Source organism: Labrus mixtus, chromosome 22, assembly GCF_963584025.1.
Source record: "Labrus mixtus chromosome 22, fLabMix1.1, whole genome shotgun sequence".
In the NCBI taxonomy this organism is placed as follows: Eukaryota; Metazoa; Chordata; class Actinopteri; order Labriformes; family Labridae; genus Labrus; species Labrus mixtus.
In genome coordinates this window covers 18,668,444-18,696,275 of record NC_083633.1, presented here as the reverse complement: position 1 = coordinate 18,696,275, position 27,832 = coordinate 18,668,444, and the positions used below count along the sequence as shown (strand labels likewise).

Sequence of the window (27,832 nt, the reverse complement as noted above, 5' to 3'; positions counted from 1 at the left end):
TCTCTATTTTCAGGTAAATCTCCACCTTGTTTGTGTTTCCTTTAACACAATAGACGTCTGATTAGAGGACTGTAGGAAAGAGTCAGATTTAGAGAGATACATGAAGAGGAAGAGAGAGGTTAGATAAGCGGATGGTGATGATGTTTGTTTACAGGAAAGGGCAGAATAAAACCAGATTCATGATAGTGAGCCGAGAGAACGGTCGGGGGGGGGGGAATCTAGAAACTCACAAACAACGTTATTTGAGATGCAATGGCAGAAGTTGTGCGTAAAAAGACTAACTATGCATCATTTAACTCACATACATGTAACTTATTTTAAACCAAACGTTATGGCTCCAAACCCTGACAAAACTCAGATATTTTACAAGTTTCAAAACGTTTTTATGGGCCGACCAGCAAACAAAGACCTTCAGTTCATATCAAATATATTTCAGGGAAGGAACAACCTGCCAATGTGGTCAATTTGTCTGGAGGAGTTGTTGAAGATTGGACCGTCAGAATTCTAATTTTTGAATAATCCTCACATTTAGAAATGTATTTATTTATAATGGAGGTAAGACCCTAACATGGAACTTTAAACCTCCCAAACTTTAAAAATCCCAAAACCAGCCACACCTACATCATCGCCCCCCAAATGACAGGTGACATCATAGACCTCTTTCACCAACTGTGAACAAAGTGAAACTAATGAACAGAGTCTGAAGATAACAGACCTGCTGAAGCTGAAATCTGGAAAGACTGACATCCAAGAAGAAATGTAAGAGGGAAGGAAAGAAAAGGAAAAAGGGCGAGAAAAATGTTCCTTCACTGGAATATGTTTTCTCAAGTTTTACAACAGTTTTCCTTCCTGCTGTTTTTGCTCTTGTGTGCGTGTGTGTGTGTGTGTGTGTGTGTGTGTGTGTGTGTGTATCCTCCCCAAGCCAAGAGCTGTTAATGAGTAACAATAAAACCTGAGGGAAAACACATTAACATTCCTCCTCTACATTTTCACTGCAGATTTTAAATGTAAAAACTTTGTCTTTAGCTAAATTTGCATGTTGACATTTAAGTTAAATTAAAGTAAAAGATTACGACCTCCATTATTTTTTTTTCAGAGATAAAACTGGTCTTTAATGTGACATTAAGTCGCGTTAATGAGTCTCCGTCGGAGCCAAAAAGAAAACACGTGAACATTCCTCTCTGTCCATCGTTATTCTCGTCTCCGTTGACGCCGTCTTTGTTTTCTCTCCGCCCGTGTTTGTCTTTCCCAGCAGAGAGCGAGTCGACCCTCTGACCAGTTATTGGCTCATTCACCCTGTCAATCATTTACCGCCTCTCCCTTTTAGACAAACCAAAGCCCGAGAGGACGATGAGCTCATACTTCACACATGCTCAGGTGGAGGTTGTAAAGTCAGGTTAAGTGTATTTACCTGTTAGAACAAGGTAAACACGATGTATGATGCAACAAAAAATCAATACAAAGATGGACAATTTAAATCGACTTGCCAAAAAAAAAATATTGCACTACTCTTTTTCAACCAGCAGAGGGCACCGTCTAATCTTTGCTTCTCTTTAGAGGTTAATAATAATGAATAACATGATTGAATGTTTTCATGAATTGATTTAAAATCTCGTGTTTTTATTGGAAAAATCTGTAAAAAAAAAATCATGATGTGACCCAGATATCGTGCATCGTTACATCCTCACCCGTATCTTAATAAACGTCTGTGCATCAATCAATAAAAAACTATTTCACAATGTAGAAAGACATAGCCTAACAATATCAAATCTTTGCACTCAGGTAAGCTTGAAACTATTTTCAACAAATAAAATCACATCATCCATCCATCGATAAATCCTGAAAGGTCAGCAGCACAGCGCTCGCTTCATTTACAGTCACTAAACAGTTAAGTAACTCTGCTCTAAATCGAGAACTCTTACTGAACAAATTGAACATTTAGGTCAATAAAATCAGGTCAGATCATACCTAATTAAATAAAGGACTGTTTGAAGAAGTATTATCTCATTTACTGCACAGAAATCTGCACCTTTAAGGAATGTTGTGTCCATGTAGATTCATTCGGCCGGCTGATTGAATTGACTGGAAACTAAGTTAGTTAGGTCAGGACTGCAGTTAAATAAAGAGTCTGAGGTTTGTATCTGTGAGAGCTTTAACAAGGTTTGACGCCCCAGATTGATGCAAAACTTCAAATTGTCTCCATGGGCTTTTCTTTTTTTTTGCAGCTTTTCACACAATTCCACCGCGGTGATAAAGAGGTTAGAGCTGGGTTTTTTTGGGTTCTAACTGACCTACTTCTTCTTCTAATGTCCAACAGAAACACACTGACAGGAGGTGACTTCCCTGCACTGGTGTTAAATATGTAGAGGAAATGCCTGCATGCTTCGCTGGCCGTCCCACAAGATCACTGTCACTATGGAAACTGTGAGTGCGACACACACACTTCATGGCACAGACTCAATAAAAAGCATAAACTGTGTATAAATATAGACAACATGGCAGCTTCCCAAAAGTGAAGCCAAGTCCTTTGGAACTTCCCTGACTGAGAGGAGTTCTTTGATGCTATAACAAGGAGTATAAAACAATGATTGACAGCTCTGTTCACAAATGTAGCTCTGCAGGTTAAAAGTTCATTTTCACACAGTAACACAAGAAAATGTAAACGCTGTTCTGCAGAAACACACGAGAGCTACGTATCATGTCATTATCTCTGACATTCAGTTTTTTAAGACAGCTTCAGCAACACAGACCGCAGACAGACAGAACCACACAGAACTGTGCGTCAACAGCGCCCAAACTTTTAGATACTTCAGCAGCTTTTTTAATAAGGACTGACGCGGCAGCAGAAATGGTGTAAAAAAACATAGTGTGAAGTTTCAGACGATGGCATTTCAATGTTTTGCCACTTTAAATCTCAACTCTAAAAACATAATACAGACGTGTTTGCTCCATTACTACAGCTGTAGTTAGTAAATGAACCAATACATTGGGATGTTTAATTGTAGATAAAGCAATCATTCAGTATGTTTTTATAAAAACTACTCAGACTTTATATTGTTTTTCTATTTTGTTTTGTTGTCTGATTTTTTTTACTTTGTTCTAATTTAGATTTTACGGTGATGTTGACTTTGTGTTTGTTGTCTTCTGTGTGCTTCTGCTGCAAAACAAATTTCCCCTTGTGGGAAAATAAAGAATCTGAATCTGACTTTCACCAGCTACACAATCAAAGGGATGCATACACATTAAAACATTTATTATCCTAATCAAAAATTATCCACTTTGCAAAATGTGCTTACTTCAAAATGTGGTTTTCCTCGCTGTTGCACTTTTACAAAGTAAAGAAAATTATACTTTGACCACTAAAAAGAGTCGCTGACATTTTGAAATATAATGTTATTGCATCTTTATAATGTGCCAAAACATAAAAACTACAAGAGAAAATGTTTTAATTAATGGATGAAAAAGGATTTTCAGATTTCAGCTTGAATCGTCTGTTGCCAAAGTTTTGTTCCTCAAATAGCTGAATCAAAGCATTTTGTCATAGAGCTTGACGCTTTAGTGTGATTGTGTTTAAAATATTGTGAATAATAAGTGATGTAATTGTGGAAAGCTAACATATAAAGAACTGCTCTAATTTAGATTTTACGGTGATGTTGACTTTGTGTTTGGTGTATTCTGTGAGCTTCTGCTGCAAAACAAATTTCCCCTTAAAGAATCTGAATCTGACTTTCTCCAGCTACACAATCAAAGGGCTGCATACACAATAAAGCATTTATAATCATAATCAAAAATGTGATATTTATAGTTCCAAAATGATCCACTTTGCAACATTTGCTCTTTTACTTTTTGCACTTAAAGTTCAGTTTACACAAACACTTTCGATACAGGAGTTTACTTTGTATCTTTTGTTTACTTTTTATAAAGAAAATTATACTTTGACCACTAAAAAGAGTTGCTGACATTTAGAAATGCAGTGTTATTGCATCTTTATAATGTGTCAAAACACAAAAACTACAAGTCAAAATGTTTTAATCAACCAGGAAAAAGGATTTCCAGATTTTCGATTACGTCTGAAGCGTCTGTTGCCAAGGTTTTGTTACTCAAATATGCAACAACCTGTCGGACTTCTAAGTGTAACATTAATACACACAGTATCTATACAGTACGTGTAAACAGAATCGAGTCAGTGAAATGTCTGTGTGACGACTCAGCAGCTCTCTGCCCACACATTCTGCAGGACTGTTACACATCTGTAACCACGGTAACCACACACACACATACACTGTGTGACCCCACTAACCACACCAAAAAAATGTATTTTTATGAAATACCTGGCACAAGCTAAAAAGCCACAGCGCTGCACTCAGCACTACTCAGCAGAATCAGAGTGTGTGTGTGTGTGTGTGTGTGTGTGTGTGTGTGTGTGTGTGTGTGTGTGTGTGTGTGTGTGTGTGTGTGTGTGTGTGAGATCAGCACCAGTTTGAACTAATCCTCCTCATGCTGCCTAAAAACAAAATCATTGTTTATAAATCGAGGAGCCAAAGTGTTCAGCGACAACTGGAAATATTAAAACTGGAGGTCCTGGCTGATGAAATGTAAACATGGTGGGGATATTCAGGAACACAGATGTCATATTACAGTTTGGAAGAGTAAATAAACCAGAGACATATCCATATAAAAGAAACAGCTGAAGCAAAGAATTTTAATGGGAAAGTTGGGCAGAAGTTACCGATGATTTCAGTCATGGAGCTTGATGCTTTAGTCTGATTTTTGTGAATGATAAGTGATGTAACGCTGCGTCACAGCTCACACAGAAAAACTGTTAAAGTTCCTGACACACTGCAGAAGTTCAGTTATATAATATCAGCACACAGTCCGGTGTGGTCTGATGAAAGTCGAACATAAAACCTGCAACACACCCAGCTGCCACATTCTCACTGTGCAAACTTCAGGAAACGCTGCAAGACTTCACAGGCAGCGGTTTGAGTACAGTGCCCTCTTGTGGTGGTGCACTGTACTACACCCATCTCTCTCTGTGAGTTATCTGAAACTACACTTAACTTTTCAGTGGTGTCTGCTTGTCTGGCTCTTAAAGGAAGATATTTAACCACATTAAGAAAGTCAGAGTTTATTTTTATTTATTATCTTTGAGTAGTTCAGCCCTTACATATTTTGGAGAGGCAACTACTGATTCCAATTAAACTCAACTTAAACTTAACTTAAAGAAACAAGGATGGAGGCAGACGAAGAGAACGCCTTCTACAGAGGAAGATCAAGTGATAAAATAGAAGCTAATGAAGAAACTTCAGGTTGAAACTTTTGATCAAATTGTCAAATACTTGTTTTTTTTTTTTTAAATCTATTTTTTGGCCTTTTTTGTGTCTTTTATTGGAGAGACAGGACAGTGAAAAGAGTTGGAAATCATAGATTGGGGAACGACATGCGGGGATTCGAACACGGGGTGCACGCCTCTGTACGTGGGGCACACGCCCTAACCACTCGGCCAACGGCGCCCGCAAAAACGTCTTAAAACTATGAAATATTCTTAATAATCTTCACACAAAGTTGAATAATTTGATTAGAAAAACAAAACTAAAAGCTTCTTTATTTATTTATTTATGTTGAAGTCTTATTAAATGCAAACTGCACTGACTGCACAAGACCTCAATAAAAGTAGGACAAATAGAGATGATGACAGACGCAGGGACGCGCAGAGTACTCACATGGGGGGGCGTGTTGTTGTTGAGCTGGTCCTGACTGACGGGGGACGCTGCAGGGTGACAGTCCAGAGACACCCGGTCCCGACACGCAGCGTGACACGTGTACTTACAACCTGCAGAGAAACATGAACATGTTTATTATCATGATGTGCGTGCAGCTTCACTCATACACGGTGCATTACGATTTGAATGAGTGTGTAACGTGTATGCAAATCATCCTCTGATATATCCGGCTGAGGTCAAACGTCCACCTCTCAAATATGTAAATTCTGATTCACGGGTTATACTGAAGGAGGAAACTGTTTAAAAAACAAGGTCACGTAGGATTTGTTTTAGAGATTAAAAGGCAAATTAAGAGCATAGAAACATGACACGTGTCTGTGTGTGGAAGTCGTCAACAACAAGCCAGAATATAGACGAAGAGAAGAAATAAAAGCTCTGTATTCAGGGTCAATGTATGAAATATCGACCTGTTAACAAGATGTATTTTGAAGTATTTAAGGGGCGTTTGAAGGATTAATTAAAGAGGCAATAAACGCTTTGAGAAACAAAAGTTTGTCATTATGATCAGAACTTAAAACCTACAAGATTTTTTTTTAAATAACTGAATAGTTTGAGAGCTGCAACAATTTATACATTTACAAATGTGACAGATATTTTAAGCTTCATCAGGAGAAAGTATGCCAATTATATATACATACAAATATCAGATTTTTATTTTACTGCAAATGTTGTGCTTTGAGATTCATGAAGGTAATTCAGCAGTGATGGAATATGATTAAGTATATTCACTTTACTGTGAGTTAATGTCACTTTTTATGATACTTTCTAAAGGAAAACATTTTACTGTTTCCAATATTACAAAAGTAAAAAAATGTTTTCACTTTTACAACAAACATGATGAATAGATTTATTGTAAATTATGACAAATACAGCAGTAAATAAAGCGGATAAAATCAGCTGCAGGAGCTGCTGCATGAAAGTGAAGAACGTTGTATTGCATCAGTTATTATAATACAATAATGTCAAAATCTGAAATCATCCATACTGCACATTAAGTTTTAATTCTAACACTTTTTGTTTGTACTTTTGCCTCTAACAGAGTGTTTTCTCATTAGTGTTTCTACTCGTGCTGAGAAAAAGATCAACAAACTTCTCCCACGACTGCTTTTCCATCAAAAAAATAAAAATTTGATGACTTGTATGATCGACATTTTTAGACTTTTAGACTAAATGTTTAGTTGAAAAATAATTAAAAGGAAATAAATCCAAAGTTTAAACTCTGATCTTCAGTTCACACCTAACAAAGTGACATTATTCTCTACAAACACACAAACACATTCCAGACCATCAGAGAGTGGACAGAATCCAGCAGCTCCAAAAAGTATGAAAATAACTCACACACACACACACACACACACACACACACACACACACACACCATCCTCCTACCTGGTGACCTCTTTTTCATGTGCTGTCCGACTTTATCCGACAGTTTGCACATGGCTGCTCCCATCTCCCATCTTCATCTCCACACACACACACACACACACACACACACACACACACACTCAGAGGAGTAAATCTGACACACTCTGTCTGCAGTGTTTCTCTCCCTGTGTCTCTCGCCCCGTGTTGTGTCTCTATCTGACTTCAGATGCTGATTTGTGCGGCCACCTCTCTCTCTCTCTCTCTCTCTCGCTCTCGCTCTCGCTCTGTCTCTGTGTCTCTGTGTTGTTGTGCTGAGTGGGTGATTTAACAGTCAAATGGAGGCCACAGAGTGACGGACGCACAGACAGGAGAGCAGGGGAGCGAGGGGGTGGAGGTGGAGGTGGTGGATGCAGGACTGCTGACTCAATCACTCTCTCTCTCTCTCTCTCTCTCTCTCTCCTCTCTCTGCTCTCTCATGTAGCTTGTGATGACTAGTTTCCTCTCATGTACGTCCGCCCGCTCTCTCGTCATCCGTCTAAAAAACCTTTTGCACAAAGAACTTGATCCACAGAGGAAGAGAGGGAGAGCCCTTCTACATCCCTCCATCAGTTTATCTAACGATCAAAACATCCATCCGTCCGTCACATTATGCAAACTGCATGGGTGATTAGCTTTGGATGTAAAAAAAACAAAACATCTCCACAACTACGGGGTGGCTTGAGATGAAATTTTGCACAAAGATTGAAAATGACCAGATAATGAATCCCTCTGAATTTGGTGGTCGTCTGATTTTTATCTCCAGTGACACTATGAGGTTGAGTTCGGGTATTTCATTCATTGTTTGCTATCAAATGTAACACATACATTCACATTTTCCTCATGAGTAATAGCAACTTTAGTCATGCTGTAACTTTAATGTTTCTTCAACTTTAGCAAAACAAAACCGAACTTTGCAATAAAATCTGAAGAAAAGATGAAAACGCTGTTTGGTTCTCTTCTGTTTCCTTCCTCATCTCCGTCTTCTTTTTCCCCTCTTCCTCTCTGCTGTCTCAGGGATAAAAGCTTTTCCCAGACGCAAACAATCGATCACACTCAATCAGTCGGAGTCACACACACACTGACACACACTCACAAACTGCCTTAACGACTGACATGTGGTTAGAAAAGTACAAAAAATAATAATTTCCTGATCTTTAATTGACAGAGATGAAACAGTATTTTATGCGGCTGTCATGAAACGTGGATTCTTTTGTCTAAACATTTGTATTATTTTTTTTTTTTCAGGTCAAAGCAAGAGAAACGGTTCAGCTTTACAAAACTTAAAGGCCATGAAGTTGAGGAAGAAGTGTTTAGATCTTTATGCTACTTTAAACCACTACAGTGTAGAAATAGTCAGAATCAAAGTTCTGCATTCAAACTCTTACTTTAGAGAAAGGGTACTGGCCCGTTAAGCCAGCGTTCATTTTTAAAAATGAATTTGTAATATGGACGTTAATTTGAAAAACGATTATCGAAACCTTTAAACTTCTGGTACATTTTGTTTCCCTTACCATCCAAACATCGCTCTTACATGTTCAGATGGATCGTGGACAACCTGAGCATACAGCACCGCCTCCTGTACTTCAGATGTGATGTTGGATAAAGTGCCAAACGCCCGTCTCTGTCTCGGGCCCATATCTTATATTATTACTCTTACATTATCACGTCTCCGTTTCCTTTTGGAGGGATGAGCTCTGGCTGAATTTGTCCTCCGATCTTTCTCTTTCCTTGACTTTTTCTCTCAATATAAGCTCACTCGTTTTTTTCAAACAATCTATGCCAAAAGTCAGTTACTGAGGTAAAATGGTGTGTGTGTGTGTGTGTGTGTGTGTGTGTGTGTGTGTGTGTGTGTGTGTGTGTGTGTGTGTTTCACAGCAGCTGAAGGCTCATTGTACCTCTCTCTGCACACACACACACCTGATTAGAGAGTGTGTGTTAAAAGTGTTTCGCACACAGGAGACAAAAAAAAACTGTCCAGTCTGTTGAGCTCTTTGACCTCTGAGAGGAGATCCTGCTGAGTGTAACAACAGGAGCGCTCTGTGCGGGGATTTACAGAGCTGCTGCTGCTGCCCACTTAACCCCCCCCCCCCCACACACACACACACCACACCATAACATACCACACCATAACATACTGTATTGTCCCTGTAGGGAGAATACTTAGCTGCCTCCACAGAGGTTAAATCAACAGGTGCTAGCAGCTAGGTGGCTAACACATGTTTTGTGTGTTCCCTTCTTTATATATATATATTTTTTTTTTAGTAGATTGGAGCCTCTTCAGGACTTACTCTATGAGGTGTTGACTTTCTCTTTTTGTAGCAGCGGACACCTCAGAGCGATGTGACTGTCCTCGTGAGTTTGAAATGATGCTCCCTCCTCGTTAAAGCTGTAACGATCGGTGGAAAGACTTAAAGTGATATGTGGTCGTCTGTAATGATACTAAACAGAAACCTACTGTATTTATGCACTGTAACATTAGAGGTGCCATCATATCGCTGTACTGAGAGTGATTACAGGTTATTATTGATGCTGGAGGTTTTCAAGTAAAGAGTTGAAGAATTTAAAAGAAAAGGAAATGCTTGTTGTCAAATGTCCAATGCTTTTTTAAAATTTTCTTTTCTTTCTCTTTTTTCTGAGATAAAAAAATGCAATTAAAAAAAGTGTTGAAGAATACTGAAGCCTGTGTATCAATACTGTTTGATTTTTGCATTTTTTTTCCCCCACAAATGCAGGAGAGACCTTCAACTGGCTGCACAGTGGAAGACAAAGACAGGTGTGTGTGTGTGTGTGTGTGTGTGTGTGTGTGTGTGTGTGTGTGTGTGTGTCAGGACAGGTGCTTGATCTATGCGTGCAGCAGCCATCTGTTCGTCCCTGTTTCTTTATAATTCTCTTTCTTTTTTGCTTTTCTTTCAACATGTTTGGACACATTCTCGGTGTTTCATCGTGTAATCAAAAACTCGGCTTCTCTAAACACAAAGACGCTTCACAAAGCAAACACACTCGACGAGATGTGTTACCCCGAGAGAGTCAGACTACGCACACAATCTGTCCCGTGTGACACAATGCGTATACAGGAGGTGACTCAGAACCCCGGGATGAAGAATAGTTTGTCTTTTCTTTCTTTCAACAAACTGTACTCACATTTAATAAAGCTTGGTTAAAACCTGATGAATATATTTTGCAACTAAATAAATATTTTTGGATTTCCCAGAGACAATTCTTTAAATAATGATTTCACATATTTCAGTTTAAGAAAATGCACAAGAACAAAGTTATCAGACTGAATGAAACTGGCAGTTTTGGTGTGTTTTGTGTGTGTTTTCCTTCTTATTTCTGAGGAAGTGAAGACTGAATTGTCAGATTTGTTTCATGTTGGCGTGATATTCATTCATTGATTGTAATTTGGACAGAACCATCCAGACATTTATTGTTTCCTTTTTGAGTAAGGGGGGGCAGGCAAAACAAGATTGATTCTTCTCCCTGCTCCTTTCCATACATGGGATAAAGTGTGAATTGTTTTTTTTCTTGTGTGTTTTGACATGAACGGAACAAATAAAAAATGAAATGAAGAATAAAACACATTCAGCTCAGTTTAAATAACATGTAAGATGAGCTGAATGTGCTGCATAGATTTCCACTTAAAGCAACAAAGTGTGAATATGCTTCTTAGATCAGCCACTATGTTAGAAATATGAAAAATATTCATTATTGATAATCATATGCAACTGAAAAATACAATTTCTTCAACAACCTGTAACTGAGAAATACTTTTTATTTTCCTCATTTGAGATTTAGTTTTTTTCCTTGTGTGCTTGTTTTGAGTCTGTTGTATTTTTTAACTCTAACTAGTTTAGCAGTCTTTATGACGTCTCCTTCAGAAGGTATATTTACATTTTAAGCGACTTTCCGCTCCAGTGGAGTATAAATCGATGAATTGTTGAATCATTTTGGTTGGAAACACAAACTCAGAGCTCACCGGAGGTTCTCCACAGCAGACGGACCTCCAGTCGTCCGGAGCGTCGCATCACTTTCGGGAAGCGGTAAAAAAATCCTGAGACTCTCCTCAAAGTTTTGCCAAAGTTTCTAGCAAAACCCATTTCTCTCTCTCTCACACACACACACACACACACACACACACACACACACTCACACAAACACTCACACACACTCACAGCAAATATGTTTTAGGCTCCTACAGATTCCAGATGTTGATATAAATCCAGAGATCACTTATCGTAGTTCCAAACTTAGGACAGAATCATCCTTCACTTCCATCCATGATGTCTCTCTCTCTCTCTGTTGTGTGTGTGCGGGTCCTTCCTCTCTCTCTCTCTCTCTCTCTCCCTCTCTCTGTCTCTCTCACACACACATACTGACACCCATTTGTGTGTGAATGTGGCAGCTACCGTCTCTTGTTTGTTCAGTCGCTGTGACAGTTTGGCTCCACAAGAGACAAGATACACTCATCCTTTGGCAGCTGCCGACACACACACACACACACACACACACACACACACACACACACACACACACACGCACACACACACACAGGCTGGAGGCAGCTTCAGTATTTTGCACGCTGGTTCAAAAATGAGCCTCAACAATAACCGGCGCTACAATGTGAAACTCTTCCTCCACTACACTCGTACACTCACTCTCTGGTTTTATTTGAGTCTCTTATTTTGAAAAATATTTCTCTGCTTCCTGCGATCATTTAGATCACTTCACATACATTTGATTTGACAGGATGAGGCGCAAGAAGTATTTAAAATGCTACCTATGATGAGGCACTGGCAGCCTCGTGGTTATGTTGAGCGCCACATGTGCAGAGGCTACAGTCCCCACCGCAGCCGCCGTGGGTTCGATTCCAACGTCAACCCCCCACTCTCTCTCCTTCCAACACTTCCTGTCTCTCTCTCGCTGTCCTCTCTAATGGAGGCAAAAACGGCCAAAAAATATCTTTAAAAAAAAAGAGTTTCCTCTGACAAAGTACTCAGAATTAAACTTCTTTTCTGCACTAATATCAACAAATATCCTGCTTAAAAATCTAATATTGGTACATTAAATTAACACAAGTTTCATACTAGGTAAAGAACTGAAAGTAATCTTTTTTGTTATGGATAAATCAAATAAAACTTTATTTATGTAGCACCTTTCAGACAAATTCAATTGCAGTTCAAAGAGCTTTAAAAAGGAGCAGAAAAGAAGTAGTTTGTAAAAAATCATCTAGAGGTTAATCCACACCGATAAGGGTTTAGGGCTGGTGAACTGAAGTTTGTATATAGTTTTTATACTGCCGGTTATCTTAACCTGTTTCAGTATTTAAAGCAGAGAGATCAAGCTGTAGGTTTTTGCAGAAACCTGTAATGCAACGCTCGTAGAGACACTTTCACTCCTCTTCCTAACTCACACAGAGTATCTGGTGCAACGCTAAACCCGATCACACAAAGAAGAGTCCGATACCCGGGGCAGGTTTGTGTTACTTCATCTCGTATCCAGACAAAGAGAGAAAGTGCGGGGCGAGAGACCAACAGGAAGAGACAGAGAGAGAGAGACGAGGATGTCTCCTGATCGAGTCTCGAGAATCCTGAAGGCATTCATTTACTGCAACTTCTGTTTGTCTCTGAACTGTTCACAATCGCTTTCATCAAGAGGCATGAAGATACGTCCTTGGTCATATTTGTGATAACAAGTGGTTTCTGGTTGTTTTCAGATCTAGACTTACTCAGGCGGATGTGGTAGAGTCGGTCACTTTGAACCCAAAAGGTCGAGGGTTCGATTCCCAGCTCCTGGGATCTTTGGATTAGTTCACACTGAAGGACACTTTACAAAGCCTCCTCTGCCATCAGTGTGTGAATGTGTAGGTGTGTCCTGAGGTGTAAAAGCGCTTTGAGTAGTCAGAAGACTAGACTTTGTATCGTGCACTTTGGCTTCTTTTCTGTTGAATTGTATTTAATTATTTTTAGTATTTTGCATTTGTTATGTTCTTGCTGTTGTTTATGTTCTTCTGTGTTTGGTTTAGTTTGTTCTTGTTTTTGCTGTTTGTCAAAGCACTTTGTAAACCTGTGTTTTTAAATAAAGTTATTATTATTATTAGAAAAGTGCTACCCGAGCTCAAGTCCATTTACCAAGTTTATAACCTTGGGATACCAAATCTGGGGTTACACCCTGTGCTGGTGGCTACTTATGTTATATTCAGTATCGTAGTTTTAGTCCACACCAGAAGATTTCACCTTTGGAAAACAACCTCACGGGTCGTTTTTGACCCAGTTATGCACCTTAATATCCCTCTGTCCCTCTGCACCTTTAAGAAAAAGCTAAAGACCCAGCTCTTTCATGAATACCTACTAACTTAATGATGATGGTCTCCATATTATTGATGATGATGATGGTAATGACGATGGTTTTTGTTTGATAACGACGACTTATAAGATGGTTTCTATACTGATTAGAGCTCTCAAGAACTGCCCTCAATGTTGTGCTTTGCCTCTGGTCACTTCCTGTCAGCACCTGTGTGTCCAATCAGACTCAAAGCTGATCGTTTGCTCTTACTGACATTGTTCCCTTTTTTCTAGATCCTTGCTTGTGTTGTTCTTACTCTCTGATGTACGTCGCTTTGGATAAAAGCGTCTGCTGAGTGAATTGTAGAATTGTAGCATTAATATGACCTTCAATGACCTCTGTGTGATTCAGACTGGGTCAGTATCTGCACCAGAGGAACCCGTAAATTAATGTTTAAAAGAAATAACTGAACAAAGCTGTTGCCCGGCCGACTTATAAGTGACTGTGTGTGTTAATAAGTGAACAAGTGACCAGCTGCCCTCAGTGGAGATCTGAAAATGCATTAGCCGTGAGTTTGAAGAACATTTCGTCCTTTTTTTTCAAAGTTTGTTGACTTCTAGATGAAGTAATGGGCCTTTAACAAGCTTCCCCAAAGAGCCAATTAACTTCGGAAATGCGTTCTCAAAGAGCAGAAGCATCAACTGCATTAACGCTGCTGGTAAAACAGACGGGAAACACAGCGCTCATTGTGCAGGAATAATGTCTGTGAACATGACGAGGCTAAAAGGATGAACGGACAAAGTCAGAGAGGGAGGATGTTGTAGCTGCGTCCGCATGTGTCGGCCATGTTTCAGAGTATTTTTTATTCTTGACAGTCTGTTTTTGTTGCAGTCTTGTACGTAAGATTTAGATTTTTTTTCTCAGCAGCATTATCGTCTAAAGCAGGGGTGTCCAAAGTGCGGCCCGAGGGCCATTTGCGGCCCTTGAGGGGATTTTTTGCGGCCCATGACTTCAAATGAAGAATCAGAAGATTTTGATTAAGATTGGCACATCATCGTATTTTTATTTTTCATGTTAACAAGGGCTGAACAATATTCCTAAAATAGAAAATGTTCAGTAACATGTATGTTGTTGTTTTTTTTTAAATCTACAGCTTTTACTATTTTCCACATTTTTTTGTAAACTCTGAAAAAAAACTTATGCAAAGTTTTTGCAAACAAGCGGACTGTTGTTTAACCATTTAATGACCTGAGCTAAATGCAGAAAGCTTGAACCACGTTACAGGCTCTGAGAAAAAAACAAATAAAGTAGAACGAAGAAATCTAAATATTTGATTTCCTTTTATTAAAGAGTTTCTTTAGCGAGCCTTTTGATTCTGATCTACAAAGCCTTACTATTTTTTCAACTATAAGTCTGCTAACTACAGCTAGCTAACATTAACGCACTTTAGCTAGCAGTACACTAAAAACAAAACAAAAAGAGGCTGTGGCAAAGTATCTGAATTTAGGCTTCAGTTGTATTTGATGTGAATTAAACTTCACTGTATTAAAGATATTGTGTCTTTCTAGAGTGTCTCCCATCAATGGAAATGCTAACTGATAAGAAAACAAAGTTTTGTTGCAGCGCCAAAGACGTCATCAGACAAAACCTAGATTCCACTGATCTGTTGTTTACATTTATAAAATTCCAGTTTAATAGCGCTGAGTTTTACAAGAAACACAAAGAAAGTGTGGAATGAATCCTGGATTAAAAGTTGACCATCACCTCTGTAACAAAAGCACCATGGCAGTGTTTGACATGAGGAAGAAGAAGAAGAGCCTTTTGTTTTATGACGAGTGTTGGAAGGACAGAAATAGACGCAGAGGTCGACAGTTTGCACTCATGGAGACACTGAGATTTGTTTCCTCTAAGACCTGAACTGGTTCGTCTGCATACCGACTGCATTCCAGCTGCTGGGCTGCGTTTCAGCGCCCTGCCTACTTATGTCATTAAACCCTGCGGTCTCCTCAGCATGTCATATGGTGCTACCTTTTATCATTGTGGATGTCACTTTAATGATCATTCAAATGATTTAAAAGTTTCTCAACCAAACTCAATGCAAATTTCTTACAATTTTAACAAAATTACTAAAATTCACATGTTTGTAACTTTAGTATTTGTTGTTAACTACATTAACTGTTGTGATTCAGTGACTATATGTAATTCTGTTTATATGTCATATTGACTTCTTTCTTATTTATTTGTTTGATTAATTTTGCAAATGTGAAAACAATCCGAGTGCTAGACGATACAAAACCACATAAAAGGAGTAAGGACAAGAAATACTGCAAAAATACTCAGACTTAAAAAAACAAAGACGTTACAAATGAACAAGAAATAGTAAGAATGAAGAATTAAAAATGGGAAATAACCGAACAAGGTAAAGAAGAGAGAAAGAAAAGGGGGAAGGGGAGGTGGTACGTTTTGTTCGGTGGTCTTGAGAAAGAGAAGAGAGAGTTGAGAAGGGGGATTGTGTGTGTGTGAATTTTCAGCTATGAACGTGTTGATGTGTGTATTTGTGTTGTGCTGTGAAAGGTGAGGGGTTGAGTCATGTTTATGTTGTGGGGTAAGGGGCTTCAGGAGGACTTTAGGGATCAAATCTCCACCGAATATTTACTTCTTTGGATATGAATGTCATTTATTTAGTCTCTCTCCCAGAAAAAAACGTGTAAAAAATACTAAAATCATCATTAAAAACATATTGAAGTCTTTAAACTAGGCCACCTCTGGAGGGGCTCTTCATCTTGTAATCACCCCTTCCCTCCCACCGCCCACCACCATCATCTGCAGACTCACCTGCACAGGTGAGACCATGCTGGAAGATGTAATTGCAGCACACATCACACCAGGTGTTCTCGCCTCCTGGCTCGAAGGTGTGCCCCTCCCCGGACTCCTCCTTCACCCTTGGGTCCCTCTCTTCGGGGGAGAAAATGGTCCTCACATCGGGGGGTCTGAACCCCTTCTTCCTGTTCCTCGGTGGTCCTCCTTCCATCCCGTTCGCGGCTCCTTCTTCCTCGTCGTTTCTCCTCTCATGGCTCGGTGACTTCGGGTGTTCTCTCTCACTCCACGCCGCCTCCAGGCTCTCCAGACTGGCCGGCTGAGGAGACGGATGCCGCCGGACAGCTCTCACCACCACACCGCCTTTGTTGGCTTTGGAGATCCGCATCTTAGCGCCCGGTGGTGGCCAAGTAGCCTCCGGTGCCTCCCTCAGTGAACCGGGAGACTTGATGATATGAACAGCCTGCACGGATAATGTGGAGTCATCCGTGACCGCCGAGCGCGTGGGGACGTATTTCCGACCCTGATGCACTACGTGAAACATTACGCACACTCCTCACACACAACCGTGCGCAATAAGTCGGTAGAAGTAAGCTATTAAACAGGGCAAGACAGGTGACACGTCACTGATGACACCGACATGTTCCTGGAGCGCGTGTTGTTGTTGGTAAGCAGGCTGAGCAGTCTGAGGAGGGGAACAGGTTGGATCTCATTGCACAGGGAGGCGAGAGGCTCCCGCTGCTTGACACTTTCTGGAAGTTAACGTATGCAAAACGTCACTTAAAAAAATGCGAATTAAAGTATATTTTTTTATTTTTAAAGGGTGTTATCTCTTTAAAAACTCCAAAGAAAAACATATATTCATTCAGTGGATTGCCAGTTTTAATTCGGCTTAACTTTCATCCATTATAAGCACACACAAGATGAAGTAATGTCTATTCCTGTGTTGATGCAAGCGCGTTAAAGATTCAAAAATGTGTATGCCGAATTAATTAAAAAAAAAGATTAGTAACCTGTAAATAAAATGCAACTTTGAGAAAGTATGTATACAATTTATATAAAAGAAGATGCAATAAATTACAAAGAATCCAAATGGGGCTATGTCAAAGTATCCTACTGCAGTTCCTCCTTTGTCCACAAGATGCCGCTGTTTTCACTTAGACACGCTTCTTATTGAACTGAATAGTCTTCTAACAAGAGATGCATTAATTAATATTATAAAAAAAGCCTCTAGGTCAATTATCATGTGGCCTACACAGCAAGGTAATTTGAACAATTCAGTAATTATGAGACATTGTACTAATTTTCTTCATTCTACAATCTTACAACTTATCCCTAAACAACAACAGTGGGCTTGTACAGTACTTAATGTCATATTTACATTTCTCTTGCCAACTATACATTTAAATAATTAGTGTAATTTCAATCATTGTCATTAATTTCGAAGTCTATATCTCCCTGCCAACCTCTCAGAAAACAGGAAAATGAAAAACACCCATAAACATGAGGTTTCAATGACGGTTTATTTTTGTCCATGTGCACGGTTTACATGTTACAGTGTTCATAATTTCACTATGCATACATTTCTTTGGCAAAATTTGATCTTAACAGTCTTTGGTAAAGTAGAAAAAAGTAAAAATCAACTAAACAGAAATGCAGTGCAACAAACCAACAACAATCAAAGATAACTCAACATCACTAAAGAAAAAGTTTAACCAGTAATTTAATTAATATTGATGAAAAAATAGAAAAATGTGCAAAATACTGATTGATCTTCGCCTAGGAAACTTCAGAAAACATGCCGATTTAACATTTACTACAGAAACCCTGCATCTCCCAGAAAGTTATAAAGTTTTATGTCTTATAAATAACACTTACAAAGACCTGTCATTTTTTTAAGAGAATGCCTTCATGTGCTTTAAGGCCACTTTAAGTTATCCTTCAGTCGCTGCTTGATGTTGTGAAATCTTACGCACTGCTCCTTTAATTCATGTAATGCATTAATGGCAAGAAATAGATTCCTCTTTGGCTCAAAGCTGTGTAAGACTAATGTAAAGTTTCAGCATTAAATCACCAACAAAAGTAACGGAGAAACACACAAACCTGCTACATTATATTTACAAAAGCATACTGAAGCAGATCTGTTCATGCTGCTCCACTCAGAGATTAACTGGCATGTAAACTGATTTGGCAGAGAGAGATATAACTGTCCTGAGTCTTTTTTTTTTTTTTTTCTTTCCCTTGAGCAAAAGTTAAAGCCTCTGTGAGCACTCATCACTCCTCCATAAAGTGATTTCTACACTTGTAGTCGTGTCTGAGATGTGAAGGCGGAAAGACGATAAAAATGCTCTGTTTCAAGTAAACTGAAGAACCTGTTGTTCGGTTCCAGGCAGGTAATGCAAAGTGTGGCAGTTTTACTGCTCGCCTGCAGGGGGCGATGCCGATCTGGAGCGATGCTTCCTTCTGCTCACTGCTCGTCATCCTCGTCATCCTCGTCCTCGCCCTCACTGTAGAAAGCTTCCTCCTGGGAAAGAAATGATCATTTAACATCAGAAGAATCAGACTATTGTAAGAGAGGTTTCTTTATAATGTGTGTTTTTAACGTACATATTTGCCCAGCTCCTTCTCCCAGTTTGAGTAATGCTTCTGCAGATATCTGGCTCCGTGGCCGAACAGCCGGTTCATGGGCAGCGTGTCAGCTGCTGTCAGACGACTAGTGACCTGTTAGGAAGAAAACATGTTCTTTACTCAGTCAGACAGGCGTTTAAAAATTCTGCTCAAATTCTGCAGATAAAGATTTAGTCTGAAATCATTATGTCAGAACTGAACCTGTTTCACACCTTAAAACACATTTTTGTGAATGAGTGTGAAAGGGAAACATAAACAAATGTCTCTCAATGACGCAGAAAGACAAATATTTAATCATCAGGATGCCAAACAGGTTCATTTCCAAACGTTCTTACCTCACAGATCGCAGCGATCTGTTTTTTGGGCGATGTCTGAGGCCCCGGGGTGTCCCAGCTGGAGGGCAGGAGTCCCATCCTGTTGAGGAACGTCGATATCAACCTCTCCAAGAAATCGTAGTTCCATAATATCCTTGAAATAGTCTGTTGCAGCTCCTTGTCCTGCAGACAAGACACACGTTCTGTTTAGTGTTTTTAAAATCAGATCCGGACGAGATAAATGACACAAACATGACCTTAAATCTGACTGCTGTCGGTGGTTAAATCTTAAATGTCTAACTGCTGTTCAAACATGTCTGTGTGTCAGATTAACCGAGGACAAACACGCACAAGTTTGACGCAACAAAAGTCATATTGTTTACATATTTGTACGGTAACAATTAGTCAGGGAGAAATGTTTCATCGGACCTCTTCGTTCAGTCTGTCTCCAGCCTCCCTCAGCAGCAGGCCGATGATTTTCTCCACATCTAAACAAGACAAAATAATCAATCAACATCCAAAATGTAAAACCCTGACAGAAAGGTAAGAAACATGGAGATACAGTTAAGGTCTGTAATGTAGCATGAACAGAAACGCAGCCACGTTTATCCCAGGGAAGGTTTCAGATTCATTCTGCAGAGAGGACACCTGAACTCACCGTCTGGCGAGTCTGTCTCGACGTCTGGAGGGATGAACGGGATGTCATCTGCGATTTTGCTCAGTCTGCTTACTGCCTCTTCCAATCTCGCTTCTTCTTTTGGATCTGAAAGGAATCATCAAAACAAAACACGTTTAAAAAAAAAAAAAAAAAAAAAAAAAAAAATGGTTGACTAATCAAAAGGCACAAGACACATTTCTTAGGAAGACAGGCACAGTGCAAGTCCGAGCTGGTATCTCGGGAATGGGACTTCCCAAATAAATTCCCTCCTAAAGACTCTCGGTAACGTCAGAGTGCGAGCCACGAGGAGCTGAGTCACAGCCTGCAGGGTATATAGTGCGGGGAGAAAGGTCAACAGACAATAAGAACCTGTGGCTGCGTGTTTAAAACACACTCCACCTGATTTACTCTACAGAAATGTGCAGAGACTGAATGACTCCATAGGTGATTAAAAATGTGTCAAGCAACAAATTGTTTGCGTCACTACGTAACTACATGCAGCGGGGGGTTTTTTTTCCAGCACATATTTATGATTACGGTTAAAAAAAAAACGCCCAATACATAGAAATGACACATCACATTGTGCCGTTATCTCTTTATGGTTTCCAGTATGATTCATCATTCAGCTAATATTTGCCATCCTGAGTCTGTTTCAGTGTTTGGAGCCGAATGAAATAAAGCTTGACAACAAGCTTTTGTTGGCGTCCAATTAGCCTCCTTTCTTTTCTGGCCTCCTGACTTGGCTATACACAGTCTGACATTACTGGACTAACAGGTAAGTTCATTTACATTGCAACAAAAAAAAACCCAGTATGATTATTTTACTTTGGCTCGTCAATGAAGATGGCGATTAATGGACATTCAGGCTGTTTAAAAAGTAGTTTTATGATCTTATACGAGCTGCCGAGGCTGTATCTCACTTCTTACCATCTCTTGGAACACCACTGCGAAAGTACACATCAGGTTTCCCAGCAGCCGAGGAATGTTCTGTGAGTTTTGTCCGAGGACTGATGCAGCTCAAAATTCTCTGCAGACGTTTCCATCCCTTCTTCTTCTTCTTCTTCTCCGGCTCGTCCTCAACAGTCTTTGTGGTTATCTCGCCGTTTCCAGGTAAGCCACACTGGTCCACTAGTTTAGGCTCTCCCTCCTTCTTTGAATGTCTCCTCTTTGCGTAGGCCATGAGGAGTCTGAACTCTGTCGTGTCCTCCATGCTGTCTGTGTCTGAGGTAGATTTAGGGTCGCAGTCTGTGCTGCTTTTGAGGTTCTTCTGGTTGGAGATGGGGTCGTAGATTTCCACGTGACCGTTTGCCATGTTGGTTTACTGGTGTTAGAAAGAAAATCATAATCAACACTGGTTATCTTCTGGTTGTTCTTTGAGATTTTCATTGGCCATGTCTCTCAAACAGACATTTATTTAACAGACATAATCTTCAAAAAGAGCTGAAATGAGACACACTGACATCACTAAATACATTTCAGAGCTTCATAAAGAAGGTGGTGACAGAGGCACGTGTATAAACACACTTCTGTTTATCTGGGTTATGTCAAGACATGTCACCATTTATTAAACTTTATGACCCTCTCCACCCCCAAAAATAAACATCAAAAAACAACAAAATAAATATTTTAAATGTAAGTGCCAAGACAGAAAAGTCACAATAACTTAATTGCAGTATTATTAACTGAATTAAGAGTTTTTTTTTTTTTTAATGTTAACTCAGCGGATTTGCGAAGCTTGAAAAGTTTGTTTTACGACCGTCAAACTTCACTTACGGGTGAGTATTTTATTTTAACATTTAAACAGCTGTAACCATGACGACGCTACCTCGTCGGTACTTAAAAGGTGAAAAAAGAAACCAAAAAATTTAAATTAAATTAAATTAAAATTAACACCAGGGTTCTTTATCCCTCTTTCAAATGAATTAATAATTAATTATAACATGTTATTTTGGTCATTAAATTGGCTTTTTGAATTTAACGTTAAGGAATTAAAACTTTACTTCCTGTTTTTGCCGAAAGAAACAAAAACACGCCAAAACTTTTTGAAAGTCCAATAACTTCAAATAACAAAAGATTACTTACCAAGCAAACGACTGGAGAAAAGGCAAAAACGATTTAAATCCTCTTCAGCTTGTCTTTAGCGTTCAGAGACGCTAACAGCGAATATTATTCACCGAAGATGATCGACCCTATTTATCACCGAGCAAGATCCCTACGTCACCGTAAGACGTCCGACCGGAACTGACGTAAAAGACGGTGACGTAAAATAAGCTGATTTTGTGCCTCGTCTTGTTTTTCTTTTTCATTTAAATCGAAAAATTACTAAATATAAGAGAAATGCTACCAAGCAGTGAAACTCGCATAAAAAGGAGCCGAATATATAATTTATAGTTTTCTATTTAGTTATTTCTCAAACTGAAAGTGAATCTGATGCAGTGACGAAGCAAAAACAAACACCGACTTCCGGCTGTTTTTTTTTTTTTTGTTTTTTTTACATCTTTTTTAATATATTTTTTGTTACTGTACATATGTTTTAATTTAGTCCCGTACATTTTTAATAGAAATTACAATAAGAAGATAAAATAATAAAAGTGTTGTTGCTCCAGAAACATCCAGAACATCTTTGTTTTTGGTTGAGGAAACGAAATCTGTTATTGTTGCACATTACTTTCATTATAGATTCATTAGTCTTTTTCTAGTGAATTGGAGGACAAATTATTCCTCAGTTTCACCAGGTGTAACTCTCCTGCCACTTACAGAAATCCAACCACTTACAGTAAATACAGGTGTTTTATGTGTAGCTGTAATTATAACATGACTCACTTGCACGGGACTCTTAAGTGTTTCTGTAAGTGTGTAAACAAAGTCAGTGTAAGCGAATTAAGTCATTAGGTATTTAGTTACCTTAGTGTAGTTAGATATTTTGAAACATGATGCAACATGTGAGGACAGGTTGAGTTTAGGAAACCCCCGGCCCCCTTCTTTAAGGGATCACATGTAAAATAATTTGGAAACACAAGTCTAGAAAGTTCTTTGGAAGCTCACACACACCGTTGAAAAAGGAACTAAAGACATTCAAAGTTAGTCATGATAAAACAAATAAAGCTTGTGGGTCTTTTCCCCTTTATGGTTAGGAATGTGACAAAAAGTCTGAATTTTTATATCATGATAAATAAATTAAAAACACGAGAAAGGTTTTAAATGGAAAAGGACACCACATTGTCCCCCAAAAATCCAATCTTTAAGTCAACAATTCAAAATGAGGACAAAAAAAACCAAAAAACGTCTGGAATAAAAATGACCAGAAAAAAAGTCTGTATATGACTAGAGAAGTCAAAACAAAGAGAAAACCAAGAAATTAATTCAAAATGTTGGCAACTTTTGTCAAAAATGTAAGAAAATCTGGACTTAATAAGTTAAACTATTGTACAAAACACAAAGTTTTCAACAATAAGGAGAAAAAAAAGTCTAAATTATGACCCAATACGACAAAGACATCTAGAATAAATAAGTGGGCTGATTTGTTTCAGTTTTTTGAGTTGTAATTTTTCAGACTTTTAAACACTGGTGGGAGAGATTTCCTTTTTTTAAATGATGATTTTTTCAGATCCCCACTGATCTTGTTGTTCAGACATTGAGAAACTGCAGGAAGTGAAGTTTATAAGACAAATAAGACGTGACTTAGCAGACTTCAGACATTTTTCCCCACTTCATCCATCTAAGTAAAAGTATTTGTGGAGCTTCCCCGCTGACTCAGTGAGCTTCTGTTGACTTTAACAGCAAACTGTGAACTTCTCAAACTGGCGTCAACTTCAAGATGTTTTAGACTTGTTTATCGGTGAGTGTTCACTTCCTGTTTTAATCACAAAAATACAGCCAGGCGTTGCTGAAATGTGGTACATCTTTAAACTCACCTTGTCTTTGTATTTAACTGTCTTTAAAATCTGATGAAATATGAAGCGCTCAGTTGAAACATTTAGAAGAAAAAGGAAGAATTCAGCAGTGTGAAGAAAGAGTCTCATGCAGTCAGTGACATCTTAAGAAGCAGCTGAGGGAGTCACTGCTTTTTGTTTTACTTTGAAACAACAAAATCTTACACAACTGTACACACCCTGTAAAGTTTAATTTCCCTGTTTAGGCCTCAAGTTATCGACTTTTGGAAGATTCTTGCCTTTATTGGATCAGACAGCTGAAGAGAGACAGGAAACGTTAGGAGGAGGGGGGGGGGGGCGACGGCGACACCCAGCAAAAGTTAAGTTTGGATCATAAATAACGAACAAGTGGATTCCATTTCAGCTCTGATTTTTACCCAAACATTCGATGGACAGACACAAGGCCGGAGGCAAAAACTACTGCATCACATCTTCTTTTAACAAAGTCATCAAATAATACAACAAACTTCAAGTAATCCCATCATCATCATCATCATCATCATCATCATCATCATCATCAGCAGCAGAGAAATAAAAAATACAAAAGCAGAAGAAAAAGAAACAAACACATGTTGAACCTCAGAGAGAACTCAGGTAGAAATCATTTATATTCATTTAATAGTTGAAACAACAATAATGCCTTTTTGTCTTTTTTAAATAATCCAGAGAGGTAAGAAAACTATCATGCATAACCAACGCTGATGAGACACAGTTTGATACACAGTCGTGTTTCTGAGTGATGAGAAGCGTGTGTGTGTGTGTGTGTGTGTGTGTGCGTTTGTGTGTGTGTGTGTGTGTGTGGATCAGAGCGGGCCCAGCTTTAACCTCGGTCACTTCTTAGGAAATATCGACACACAGAGAGTGCACTCAAATCTTCTCCTTCTACTTCTTTTTTTTTTTTTTAAAGCGTCCACACACTCAGAGGAAGGTCTCAGCCGCAGGAAGAGTCCTGCATCAGAAACATTTGTGGAGAAAATTCACTAGAAAAAAAACAATCTGGGAGGTTTAGATGTAGACTAATGTCAGGAATGAGTCAGCAGGGCGTTGTCTGTCATGTTGAGAAAGACCTGATTGACAAAAGGGGATATGTAAATGACTAGCTCAGATTTGTTTATTTCTGCAGATTTTCACAGGTTTGACTTGAGTTTTTTCCTTGCGCAGGTTTGAGTAGTAAAGATAAAATAACTGGAGCGTGGATGAAATTAACAAATGAAAGCTAACGACTGGTCAAAAAGGCTGAAACTGGACTACATGTGTTACTGTACTTATAAAACCAGACCTTACATAACGACTCTCGACATCTCTGCAGATCCTCGGCGAGAGTCGTCACTGCTTTATGTTTAGATGTAGTTCACAACAGGTTATAGAAAAAAGAGAGCACAGGGTTTGTTTAAAAGGTCGATGCATCGACAAACATGCACAAAAAACGAAAAAAAAACCCCCGACACAATCATGGAACCAACCGGCACTGAAGTAAAACTGCACATTCGATACTCCTCGGTGCCAACGACGTTCAAAACATTAATGTAATGTAAACGATCAGAGAGGAAAGCAAAAAGACGTCATCGCTTCATTCATATTGCATTGAATATGGCTCAGATTCTTCTTCCTCTTTTTCTTGGATAAATGCTGCTCACACACACACACACACACACACACACACACACACACACACACACACACACACACACACACACACACACACACACACACACACACACACACACACACACACACACACACACACACACACACACACACACACACACACACACACAGTTATATCACCACACAGTTTGTATTCATGGTCACACTGCACTGAGAGCAGACTGTTTCACCTTACATCAACTTCTCTAATCAGGTTTGATATGGAATGGGCCATATTATAACACACACACACACTCACACACACTCACACACACTCACACACACAGCATGTTAGGAGCTTGGTCGAGTCAGGAGTACCAGACACACGGTGAAATATTCAGACTAATTCATTTTCAGTAATCTATTCAGTAATCTGAAATGTCCTGTTTTAGCCATGATGCTAAAATCCTTTTTTTTTTTTTTTTTTTAAACCGGGGTTTGGTGTAAACAGAAGAATGAAAACAAAGCTGCATGTACTGACCGTGAACAACACCTGCACACCTGCACAAGGATCTACTGTATGTTTGTGTATGTCTGAGCTTTCCAAATAATCCGATGTGGTTCAGCCCTGAAGGATATGATGAATTCTCAACGCCACAACACTAGAGAGTTTAGATTCAACCCCCCTCCCCCCCCAAGATGTTTGGACACAAGAGAGAGGGGGGGGGGGGGACTGACATGCAGGAAAGTAGCCACAGGTCGGACTTGAACCTGTGCCGTCGACTTGGAGGACTACAGCCTCCGTACATGGGACGTGGCCTCACAGCTAAGCCATCTGCTCCTGGAGCCTGAATTCTTTTTTTTCCAAGCCTATTGGATACTTTATGATTATTCTAAATTAAATATTACACCCAAACTTGTCAAATCTGGTAACCATATTCTGTCGGCAGGGGGGTCGGTAGCCTAGCGGTTTGTGTGTGTGCCCTATGTGCGGAGGCTTATGTCCTCAAAGCGGGCGGCCCTGGTCTGGGTCTGACCTGTGTCTCCTTTCCCGCATGTCGTTCCTCTCTCTCTCTCTCTGTGGTTTCTGACTCTATCAGATGTCCTGTCTCTAAAATAAAAAGAGACAAAAAAGACAAAAAGCCCCAAAAATGAAGAAACGAGTTCTCTTCCTCCTGATGTTTTTTTTATTTGAAGCCTTTTAAGAGGCGTTAAAAGCTGAACGTGTTACTCATGTTGTATGAAAAGTCTCCCTGTGCAGACTGCTACTCGTGTAATCCAGCTGACTTAAAAAAACCTTTTACTTTTTCTCAAACTCTTGGACTTTAAATCGTTGCCTGTCATTGTTTTGCAGCAGTTTCTTGTATTTTCATGTTTCATATGATAGAAATAAATCGTTTTATCCTGTTCTTTCTAAAAGCTCTCCTTCCACACGGTAATATAGCTTCTCAATAAATAAAAACATCAAAGTTATAATTTGGTATAAAAAGCGATCCGTCCTGGGTGTCTGATGAGACAGTGATGGATTCTGGGAACATTTCCTGACACGGCGTCAGTGTAATGTCTTTGGCACAAACATTTCATGGGGTTAATATATAAAACCTCAGAGTAAACGATGAGCTCTGGAATAACACGGTGCGTCTTTGTGATTCTTCTCCGCAGAAACTTCTTGTGACTGAAATAAAAGACACGTCTTCAAGTGAACTCGCCACCTGACGCGGCTGCTCAAAGTGCACTTACATCCTGAACTGTTAAATAGTCCGACAATCAATCACTCGGCCAATCAAAACAATCAATCAGCACAACCAATAAATAGAATATGAATAAATAAATACAAATAAATAGCATTAAAATCTCCTCTGCAGAGCTGAAGCAGGTCACTCCTCTGGAGCTTCAATCCAAAGTCTGTTTTGCTCTGCGAGTGTGTGCAGAGTCCAGAGAGACACAGTGTGTGTGTGTGTGTGTGTGTGTGTGTGTGTGTGTGTGTGTGTGTGTGTGTGTGTGTGTGTGTCTCAGACAGCAGTCTCTAAGTCCTCATGAGGAGCAGAAGATGTGTTTTGTTGGGCGCTCAGGTAGGTGGTGAGCTCCGAGTCTCCCTCCGCTTCCTCAGCAGGTGTTTTCCCCTGGTGGATAAAAAACACAATCACAGCGTGAAAAAAAAAAAAAAAAAAAGAGAGAGAGAACAGCTTCAAATAATCTTAATCTTATCTAACAGCTGATTACTCTTAACAATTTATCGCGTCCTTCAAATGAAGCTTGTAAAGTCGTGAAGTTGGCTACAGGAAAGGCTTGGGGATCAAGAAGTAACCGCATGGGAACACGGTCTCCTCCTGACTTTCTATATAATGTTAACATTAAACGCCACCCGGAGGAACACGAGACAAGGTGTCAAAAGGTGATGATCTAGATTAACAGTTGCCACAG

General features: G+C 39.3%; 3 protein-coding genes across 14 annotated transcripts in view; all 3 read right to left on the bottom strand.

The window, feature by feature from the left end:
- The window catches only part of rassf3 (Ras association domain family member 3), a 57,311-nt gene extending 40,453 nt beyond the window's left edge, over nucleotides 1–16,858 (bottom strand). The window contains exons 1-2 of the mRNA XM_061029650.1: nucleotides 16,308–16,858; nucleotides 5,724–5,833 (exon numbers count right to left, since the gene is read on the bottom strand). Of these exons, the coding sequence (XP_060885633.1) occupies nucleotides 5,724–5,833; nucleotides 16,308–16,833 (636 nt within the window). The 5' untranslated portion in view covers nucleotides 16,834–16,858. The remainder of the gene's footprint in view (nucleotides 1–5,723; nucleotides 5,834–16,307) is intronic.
- A 935-nt stretch (nucleotides 16,859–17,793) lies between these two features.
- Nucleotides 17,794–22,078, bottom strand: LOC132956288 (apoptosis facilitator Bcl-2-like protein 14). Its single transcript, XM_061029652.1, has 8 exons — nucleotides 21,972–22,078; nucleotides 20,817–21,210; nucleotides 19,890–19,994; nucleotides 19,661–19,719; nucleotides 19,253–19,414; nucleotides 18,897–19,010; nucleotides 17,963–18,813; nucleotides 17,794–17,932 (listed from the first exon to the last, which is right to left on the bottom strand). The coding sequence occupies exons 2-7, from the start codon at nucleotides 21,199–21,201 to the stop codon at nucleotides 18,757–18,759; spliced, it is 882 nt and encodes a 293-aa protein (XP_060885635.1). The 5' UTR covers nucleotides 21,202–21,210; nucleotides 21,972–22,078; the 3' UTR covers nucleotides 17,794–17,932; nucleotides 17,963–18,756.
- A 2,121-nt stretch (nucleotides 22,079–24,199) lies between these two features.
- Nucleotides 24,200–27,832, bottom strand: part of dgki (diacylglycerol kinase, iota) — a 63,972-nt gene continuing 60,339 nt past the window's right edge. For 8 of the 12 annotated variants that reach the window (XM_061029359.1, XM_061029369.1, XM_061029368.1 and 5 more), the window contains 2 exons: nucleotides 25,521–27,531; nucleotides 24,200–25,450 (listed from right to left, as the gene is read on the bottom strand). In XM_061029359.1, coding sequence (XP_060885342.1) covers nucleotides 27,421–27,531 — 111 coding nt within the window. In that variant the 3' untranslated portion in view covers nucleotides 24,200–25,450; nucleotides 25,521–27,420. Of the gene's footprint in view, nucleotides 25,454–25,520; nucleotides 27,532–27,832 lie in introns of all 12 variants that reach the window. The other 4 variants (XM_061029361.1, XM_061029360.1, XM_061029362.1 and 1 more) reach the window with 4 other exon arrangements.